This window comes from Nymphaea colorata, chromosome 5, assembly GCF_008831285.2.
Source record: "Nymphaea colorata isolate Beijing-Zhang1983 chromosome 5, ASM883128v2, whole genome shotgun sequence".
NCBI lineage: Eukaryota > Viridiplantae > Streptophyta > Magnoliopsida > Nymphaeales > Nymphaeaceae > Nymphaea > Nymphaea colorata.
The window spans coordinates 26,476,244-26,486,320 of record NC_045142.1 but is presented as its reverse complement, the minus strand read 5'-3'; the positions used below and the strand labels follow the sequence as shown (position 1 = coordinate 26,486,320).

At 42.7% G+C, this 10,077-nt stretch overlaps 2 protein-coding genes across 2 annotated transcripts; one reads left to right on the top strand and one right to left on the bottom strand.

Annotated features, from left to right (window-relative positions):
• Nucleotides 1–1,243: 1,243 nt before the first annotated feature.
• Nucleotides 1,244–5,716, top strand: LOC116254547 (cellulose synthase-like protein D5). Its single transcript, XM_031630001.2, has 3 exons — nucleotides 1,244–2,404; nucleotides 2,804–3,608; nucleotides 3,706–5,716. The coding sequence occupies exons 1-3, from the start codon at nucleotides 1,494–1,496 to the stop codon at nucleotides 5,464–5,466; spliced, it is 3,477 nt and encodes a 1,158-aa protein (XP_031485861.1). The 5' UTR covers nucleotides 1,244–1,493; the 3' UTR covers nucleotides 5,467–5,716.
• Nucleotides 5,717–5,961: 245 nt separating this feature from the next.
• On the bottom strand, nucleotides 5,962–9,392 carry LOC116254548 (pentatricopeptide repeat-containing protein At5g28460-like). Its single transcript, XM_031630002.2, has one exon. The coding sequence runs from the start codon at nucleotides 8,884–8,886 to the stop codon at nucleotides 6,679–6,681; it is 2,208 nt and encodes a 735-aa protein (XP_031485862.1). The 5' UTR covers nucleotides 8,887–9,392; the 3' UTR covers nucleotides 5,962–6,678.
• Nucleotides 9,393–10,077: the final 685 nt, after the last annotated feature.

Sequence of the window (10,077 nt, the reverse complement as noted above, 5' to 3'; positions counted from 1 at the left end):
CTTGTTAGGGGGGCATAACATTTAAACTGCTACACAATGGAGCTATGAGAAGAAAATTCACAAATCATTTGCATCCCTAGTCTTTTAGAAATTCATGTTAAAAGAGGATTTTGATTGTTTGTTTCATCTATAGAAATTTAAACAAGTTATATTAATATGTGAAAGATATGATTGTTTACTTGTTTTTGTTTTTCTAGTTTTTCCAATTTAATTTCTTTTTATTACATACTAAGGAAAAGTTAGTGGGGATAGCTTTGTATTTATTATGATATGGTAGCAAGGGGTCCATATTTTTGGTATCAAACTCTTTACTTTATTATGTCTGGATCGTGGAAGTTGGAACAAGCAAAGAAGCAAGCAGTTTGGACTCAGTTCAGATCCAGGCTTTAAAAATTCCAATCTAATCATCTTTAGTTTCAGTTCCAGACTTTGGATTTGACTATTGAAACCAAACTGGAGTCCGGTTTCAGACATGACATTTTATTTGGATCTTTGTCAAACTTTGGAGCCGGTTCTAAGCTCAAATCCAGAAGCAACACGACAATCTGGATCCAATTGCTTAACTAGATCCTATTCTCTTTACTGGATCAGACCAAATGGATTTGGCTTGATAAATTCAGCCAATTGAGAACGCTACCGACAAGGCCTGAGTGACCTAATAGTCCTTGATTTTTTTTACATTTTCTTAAAATCCACAAGGAAGATTCTAAATTAACAAATCTATTTATAATATTTTAACTTATAATTTAAATTTAAAATTCACTTGTTCCATTATCCTACATATCCACGGCCACAAAAGCCAGTTGAATTTTAAGAAAATTTCAAAAAATAAAATATTGAGAAAAGATAGTTGACTTCAACCCATTTTCTAATCGTTAGAATTTTCCATCCAGCGGTGAGGAATATCCGAAAATGCCTGGCGGCCGATTCGAAAAAGCAGAGACAAGGAGGGACCACTCAGTAATTAAAATTACCACCCTTTACTTCTCCCTCCGGTTGGCCGTTCACCTGAAAACTAACCGTTACAGCTCCCATCAAAGTCAGACCAGGGAGAAAACAACGTGAGATATGTGACCGTTGGCAGAACGACGACTCCACGGACGTTGATCGCGAAGGATGGACCGTCCACATCACTCGACCGTTAGTTTTTCGAATTTGAGTCTCCACGGGACGAGGCGCGCTTCTTAATCGCCGCACAGCAAAGAGCGCTATACTTTTAACACCATCCTCCCCTTTTATTCCCCTTCTCCAACGGCACCATGCTCTCCTTTTACTTCCTTCTCCCTTTTTAACGTTTGCATGTCTATGCTTCTCTCCCATTCATCCACCAGCCTCTGCAATTCCAGATTCTCTCTCTAAGAGGGTTTCTCATGTGACCCACATTTTTTCTGTCTTCATTCTTCCACTGAGGACGTATTCCTGTGCTACCTTGCTTTGTTTCTGGAAGTTGGTTTTGCAGGAAGAAGGAAGAGAGGAAGGAAAGAGGAGCAAAAATGGTGAAGAAGGCTTCTTCTTCCCCTGCTTCTCCTGTGACCATAACGGTCTCAGCGACAGCAATAGGTGGCTCTAGATCCATGGGCATCACCAGCCCTGTTCCCAGGACGTCCATATCAAACAGTCCAAATTCTCCGCTGATCAGCAGAGGGAAGAGGTTGTCGACCGGTTCGAGGTACTGCTCAGAGACTAAAGATGAGACTGATGTGAGCTCTGAATATGTGAGTTACACGGTGCAGATACCTCCGACTCCCGACCACCAGCCAATGTCAGATTCACAGGCCAGCCTCCCCGGCGAATCTGAGTCTAAGATTGCCGGGAAAACGCAGAACAGCTTCATCTCAGGAACCATTTTTACTGGAGGATTCAATTGTGTGACCAGGGGACACATCATAGAACCCATGAAAAGCTACCCTGAAAAACCAGAGGAATCCATGATGTTGGTCTGCGGAATGCCAGGATGCGACGGCAAGGCACTCCGTGAGGAGGGTAATCTGCCCTGCCTTTGCCGCTTCAGGATCTGCAGAGAATGCTACTTGGAGCGCATCAGGAACGGAGAGAAATGCCCTGGATGCAAAGAAGAGTTCAGAGAGGTGGAGGAGGATGTGGAGGAAGAATCCCTGTCTGAAGCAGAGGATCAAGCTCTTCCTCTGCCCACCATGAAGGAGCCAAAGCTCGAAAAAAGGCTCTCTGTTGTGAGATCATTCAAAGCTCCGAATCATCCGCCCGAATTCGACCATGCTAGATGGCTCTATGAAACCAAGGGAACCTATGGATATGGAAATGCTGTCTGGCCTAAGGAAGGATATACTGGCGGCTCGTTCCAGGAGCCTCCTGATTTTGAAGAGAAAAGCAGGAGGCCATTGACAAGAAAAACTGCTGTATCTACAGCAATTCTGAGCCCATACAGGTACTGCTAAGGAACTCAATTCACTGCTTGTGTATATAACTGCTTGTGCATTATGGATTCCCTTTCATGGTCTCTGTTTTCATTTAACGTGTAGAGTTTTATTTTCAGTTGATCTTATTTCCTGCCGTGCTTGACAATTATATTAGATTCATTTCTTATTGGATTTTTTTTGCATAGTCTGATTAGCTTCATTGTCTTTCTCGAAAAGAATATGCCATTGCTTTTATTTTAATATGTTAAAATTTAATTAAACCATTATATTTATATTTTCAATCTGATGAGGTCATGATTATACATGGAACAAAGTTTTTCTTCGGAATTTGAAAAGGGTTAGTTTGTATTTAGATTAAAATTTCAGTAATACGTGACCGTGCCTATTCTTTCTTTCTGATCATGCAGATTGTTAATAATGATCCGCTTAGTGGCTCTCGGTTTCTTTCTCACATGGAGAATTCGCCATCCGAATCACGAGGCAATGTGGCTTTGGGGAATGTCTACAGTCTGTGAGATGTGGTTCGCCATATCATGGCTTCTCGACCAGCTACCTAAACTCTGTCCAGTGAACAGAGTAACAGATTTGACAGTACTCAAGCAGCGCTTCGAGTCACCGAGTTTTAGGAACCCGAAAGGAAGATCTGACCTGCCTGGCATAGATGTCTTCGTTTCTACAGCAGATCCTGAGAAAGAGCCTCCACTGGTTACTGCTAATACGATACTATCGATCCTTGCAGTTGATTATCCAGTTGAAAAAGTCGCATGTTATCTTTCTGATGATGGAGGCGCGCTCCTAACATTTGAAGCTCTTGCAGAAACTGCGAGCTTTGCTCGGATATGGGTTCCATTCTGCAGAAAGCACAACATTGAACCCCGGAATCCAGAGTCCTATTTTGGGCAGAAACGTGATTTCTTGAAGAACAAAGTCCGGTTGGATTTCGTGAAGGAGAGAAGAAGGGTGAAGAGAGAATACGATGAGTTCAAGGTGAGGATCAATTCCCTGCCTGAATCAATCAGGAGGAGGTCAGATGCTTACAATGCACATGAAGAACTTCGTGCCAAGAAGAAACAGTTTGAAATGGGAGGCAATATTTCCGAACCCATCAAAGTTCCAAAGGCAACATGGATGGCTGATGGTGCACATTGGCCAGGAACATGGCCGTCCGGTGAGGTTGACCACTCCAGGGGAGACCACGCCAGCATAATTCAGGTGAGCTAAGTTTTTGTCTCGACTTTTGGTTTCTTTCTGAGTTGTGCTTGGTTTTGTATCTGCAAACTCCAGCTAAAAGTTTGCAATTCTTGTACAGGCAATGCTGGCTCCTCCGAACTCAGAACCAGTAATGGGCGCAGAGGCAGATGATTCCAATCCAGTTGATACAACTGAAGTAGACATCAGACTACCCATGTTGGTTTACGTTTCTCGAGAGAAAAGGCCCGGTTATGACCACAACAAAAAGGCAGGAGCCATGAATGCGTTGGTCCGGACGAGTGCTATCATGTCCAATGGGCCCTTCATTCTTAATCTGGACTGCGATCACTACATATACAACTCGATGGCTCTTCGTGAAGGAATGTGCTTCATGTTGGATAGAGGAGGCGACAGGATTTGCTACGTTCAGTTCCCTCAGAGATTCGAGGGGATTGATCCCAACGATAGATACGCAAATCACAACACAGTATTTTTTGATGTGAGTATGAGAGCTCTTGATGGTCTTCAGGGCCCAATGTACGTTGGTACTGGCTGTGTTTTCAGAAGAATAGCTCTCTATGGTTTCAACCCACCGAGAACTACAGAACACAGAGGGTGCTTTGGAAGAAGGAAGATTAAGCTCTTCTTGAGAAAGCCAAAGACACCCAAGAATGAGTTGGAACAGATAATTTCTGGTGGCAACGACGACGAAGGCTTCGATGATCTTGAATCACAGCTTCTTCCTAAGAAGTTTGGCAATTCAACTACTCTTGTTGCTTCAATTCCTCTTGCTGAATATCAGGGGAGGTTGCTGCAAGAGCAGGATGGAGTGAAACTCGGCAGGCCTGCTGGTGCGCTTGCCAAACCAAGAGAGCCTCTTGATGCTGCCACTGTTGCTGAAGCCATCAGTGTGATATCCTGCTTCTACGAGGATAAAACAGAGTGGGGACAAAGAATTGGCTGGATCTACGGTTCTGTGACAGAGGATGTGGTAACAGGATACAGGATGCATAACAGAGGGTGGAGATCTATCTATTGTGTCACAAAGAGAGATGCATTCCGAGGAACTGCACCTATCAATCTCACTGACAGACTTCACCAGGTTCTTCGTTGGGCAACAGGTTCTGTCGAGATATTCTTCTCTCGTAACAATGCACTATTTGCCAGTAGCAGAATGAAGTTCTTGCAGAGGGTGGCGTACTTCAACGTTGGTATCTACCCTTTCACATCCATCTTTCTCATTGTCTACTGCATCCTACCTGCCATGTCTCTGTTCACTGGACAATTCATAGTCCAGACACTGAGCGTAACTTTCCTGATTTATCTGCTTCTCATAACCCTCACACTCTGCCTCCTGGCGATTCTTGAGATAAAGTGGTCGGGGATCACCCTCCATGACTGGTGGAGGAACGAGCAGTTCTGGTTGATTGGAGGAACCAGCGCTCACCCTGCCGCTGTCTTACAGGGTCTCCTTAAGGTGATTGCTGGTGTGGATATATCATTCACACTGACTTCGAAATCCGCAGTTGATGATAGCGAAGATGAATTTGCTGACCTCTATGTAGTGAAGTGGAGCTTCCTGATGGTTCCTCCTATTACCATCATGATGGTGAACATCATTGCCATAGCTGTGGGTGCGGCGCGAACCATGTACAGCGAGTACCCCGAGTGGAGTAAGCTTCTTGGTGGTGTCTTCTTCAGCTCATGGGTGCTCTGCCACCTGTACCCATTTGCAAAGGGATTGATGGGGAGGAGGGGAAAAACTCCCACCATAGTTTTTATGTGGTCCGGTTTGATATCCATCATCATTTCACTGATGTGGGTGTATGTTAGTCCACCCTACTCGAAGACCCAGTATGGAAAATTCCAGTTTCCTTGAGGTGTTACAGAAAGAACCAGCAATATGAACAGTTTCTCTGAAATTCAAAACGGAAGAACCTACGACAGAAGTTACAGTTTCAGTTCCTGTGCTCCGAAAGGAACAAACAGCTTCCCTGGACCAATTTTTCTCTCTTATCATGTAATGTTTGTTTGTTACTTGTTACTTGCAACCTTATTCTTTCCTACCGTGTATTTCTATTTCTCGTAGAGCAAGCAGAAATATGACATACTAGCCTATTATTTCTCAATCTCTCTGGCCGCCAACGAGAACAGTAGAAACCTAAGACGCACACAGAAACACTGGTACGTTAAGGTAAAAAGCAATTGCAGCATAACCCAACCCTAAGACGCACACACAAACACTGGTACGTTAAGGTAAAAGCAATTGCTGCATGGATCAAGACCCAAGGCACCAGTTTTGTGTTTCTTTGTGTATGTGTGCTACAATCTTTGGGTTTAAAACTAGCAAAGTCAGCAATCACTCGACCAAGTGGACAAAAGAAACACAAGTGCAGGTTTCAAAATTTCCAATTAGCATTAACGCACAGCCTTTTACATTTTTTTAGACAATATCAATGCTAAAACCAAAAAAGCGCTCTGCAGCTGAGAGCCTTTTACATTTTTTTAGACAAATATCAATGCTAAAACCAAAAAAAGCCCTCTGCAGAGCTGAGAGAGATACATGCCATCTCATGCAGTGCATGAGAAGGAAGATCAAAGATGCATTCTCTATTTGAGGCAAGAACCAAGCCTGCGCCTTTAGAAGGGAGCCTTTAGCAGATAAATGCCATCTCATGCAGTGGATGAGAAGGAAGATCGAAGATGTATTCTCTATTTGAGGCAAGAACCAAGCCTGCGCCTTTACAATCCTCTCAACATGGCCTGAGTTGGCATGAGAGGTCACTACAAACATAATACATCATACTGGCTGCTAGATGTATATACAGTCCTGATTCCTTAAAATCTGCATACTCTTTCATCTCATTCCATTTGAGATGGCGAAAGAATCTCAAATTGACCCTTTAGCTTATCTAGTTGGAAGCTAGTCACAACAACAACAGGCACCACCTCCCCATGGTCTTCTCAGCGAGAGCAAGAATGAAAATCACTAAAAGCACGTGCAGATATCCACACATAGTTTCAAGCATGTTGAGACGGCCATGTTACCGGTTGCCGCAAAATCCAAAGGTATTTTAGAATTATTCAATAATTAACAAGCAGAGACTGCATGAACATTTATATTCGTCTCTTCCAGAAAGCTTCTTATCTTGGACAGATCCTCAGAAGTAGAAAACCAATTGGTAAGAACCTCAGCAGTCAAATTATCGGGATCACAGCCCTGCTCTTTCATCTGATCCATGAGCTGAAAAGCTTCACCACGTAAGTTCTTTCTAGCAAGCCCTCTCAGCATAGCATTGTATGTAATGACATTTGGGATTATCCCTTTGTCACGCATATCATTCATGAGAGAAAGAGCATCATCAGCTCTACCTTCAAAAGACAGAAAATCAATCAAAATATTGTATATGACAATGTTTGGTGAAAGACCCACCTTTGGCATACTATTAAAGAGGTTTATGGCTTGATCAAGATTTCCGGATTTAGAGTAACCATGGATGAGAGAGCCATAAGTAACCACAGATGCAACAGAACCATCCGCAATCATTTTTTCAATCAGTTCATGCGCACTGGAAAAATCACCATCCCTGCATGCAGCCGTAATAAGTGTATTATATGTCACTGTATCAGGTTTCAATCCCACCTTTTCCATTTCCACAAGCATTTCGTATGCTTTGTCAAATTCTTTATTATTGCAAAATCCATTTATCAAAATGTTATAGCACACATTATCAGGGCAAAAACCATCATTTTTCATCAAATTGAGGTATGAACGTGCTTCATCCAATCTCTCAGCGTAGCTCAAGCCAGAAATCAAAGTGCAATAAATGACAAAATCAGGGGCGACACCTCTCTGCTTCATCTCTTCAAACAGAGCCAGGGCTTTACCCACATTGTTCACTTGGCAGAAGCCATTGATCATGCAACCGTAGGTAACAGCATTGCCTTTCAGACCCTTCTCCTCGATGCTGCGGAAAAACTCAAGCGCATTGCCTATTCTACCATTCTTACACATACCATCTAAGATGCAGTTCATTGTAATCATATTAGGCCGGACCTCGTCATTAACCATTTGGGTGAACAACTCACGAGCACCATCAATCTCTCCAGCCTTGCAGAACCCATCTATTAAGCAGTTATAAGTCACAACGTTCGGTGAGCAGCCGAATTCTTTCATCCTACCAACCAATGCCAAACCTTCTTGACGCCTGCCCACCTTGCAAAGGCCATCAACCAGGGTGTTGAACATGATAACGTCGGGAACACATCCTCCAGCCTCTGTCATATTCTCGAACACGTGCAATGCCTCGTCAACTCGGTGTGATTTACAAAGGTTATTGATAAGAGTACTAAATGTCACGATATTAGGCTCAACTCCTAACTTCTTCATCTCACTAAGCAGCAAATTCATCTTTGAAAAATCACAGTCTCTACCTAAACCCGCTAAGAGAGCGTTAAAAGAAGGAACATGCACCTTACCCCCCTTATCCATAACAGCATGAAGTGCAATCCAGGCCTTCCTTCTCTCACCAATGTTGCATAACTTACTAATCAATTGAGTCAAATGTATAGCATCAGGAAACACCCCATGACTAGCCATCTTCTCAGCTAGACGGAGAGCATCGAGAGGCCTACTTTTCTTCAATAAACCAGAGAAAACGATCGAAAAGGTAACGTAGTTCGGAGCACAATCACAGAGCATTTCGTGGATCAATTCGAGGGCTCTATCAAAACGGTCAAACTTAACCAGAACATCCAAGAGATTATTATAAAGGAAAGGTCTCCTGATAGGGATTCGCGACTTCTTTACCTCTTCGAAGACTGCAATCGACTTTTCTACCGATTTGGCTCTTCCGAAGTACTTGATCAGCAAGGAGGCGGAGTCCAGCGTCAGAGGAGACCTGTGCTCGTCGAATTTCCCAATCAATTCTTCCATTCGTGAACGGGAATCCACGGGGTCGCCGAGTGCGAGCTTGAACATAGAGAAGAAAGCAGAAGGGGCATGAACACGCGAGATTGGGCATGTGGGTACTCGAGATTTTGCCCATTCGAAGAACTTCAGAGCCTTTCGGCTGTCCCCAATTCGCTCAATGAGAAGTAGGAGTTGGGAAGGGGAGAAAGAGGGGAGCCGGCCGCTCAGCTCCTTCTCAACCTCTGGACTCCATTCGTTGCTGCGAAGGAGGTCCGCCGCAAGCTCGACTGGAGAAGTATCAACGCTGAGGGAGCGATGAGAGAAGCTTCCGTTTCTGCGTAGGAGCAGAGAAGAGGAGGGAAGGAGACCAAGCGACGGATTCCTCATCGGGCATCGCCGGAGGACTCACGCCGAGGTGTTCTCCAAGAAGATTTGTCTCCAAACAATTTCTACAGGGCATCAAACATCCCGAAAGTATACTTTTATTATTAACACAACAAGGAAACGCAAAACTCCCCTTTGTGAAATTTGTTGCACCGTGACTCTATTTTGCAGCAACATAGAGTACAATCTACGTATGTGAGTTTAGAAATCACGACATCCTCCCAAATTTGGCGACTTGCAAGTCATCTCTATTGGATAAGTACAAAATTTATGCGCCAAGAACTTTACTGAAGAGATTGATGCGAGCTCCGAAATATTTGATTGGAAAACTTCTCATTTGCTAACTCCTTTTACGATGCATTGAAGAAGAGCAGTCAGCATCTATAGACGTTAAGAGAGTCCTTCGTAAGAAGAATTTTGTGTTTATTTGGGTGCATAATTTCACATAATGCACAATGTAAAACATGGTATTGCTTGTTGAATCTAGAAATAATATGCATATCAAACAAAAATATAGAGGGCATTTGGCCGACACTCCAACCCCCAAAACAGAGAGAGAGAGAGAGAGAGAGAGAGAGAGGTCTCAAGGGTTTCACCAATCAAAAACATGCAAATTTGGAGTTGGTAACATAAGTATTCGTCTAGAAATAAAAAATAAAAAAGTCTCTTGAAGTCTTATAATTTCTTGCCCTTGGCACCAGTGGCCATGGATTATTTTATATGAGACATGGTGCCCTGTCCTTATTAAGTATAATCCAAGTATATTAAAAAAAATCACATCATAGTCGAAATGTTAGGACTATTTTATTTAAAGTTGATTGCGCTAAAAAGTTTATGCTAAATCCAGATTTTGTATTCATGCTGCAGCAACTTTTCTTGGGAGAAAACCATAATTAAAGTTTTAACCTCACTTTTTGGCAATGTCCGTTTCTTATTGCTTGTTTAACGTGTTAGTCATTTCTAAGAAGGTCGGAGAGAACTATCAAGGCTCAAGAGTTGTCACTTTCAGAATTTATCATCATGGTTTCATGTAGAAGCAAACCAAAATCACGTCACTAAGTTGAAGATTTCAACTTTGGAAATCTATGATATTATATATATATATATATATGTATATATATGAGAGAGTAGTGTTCAGCATGATTGAAAACTTCTACATCAATTCTTTTTCTTTTTTTTTTGTCATTGTGTCGG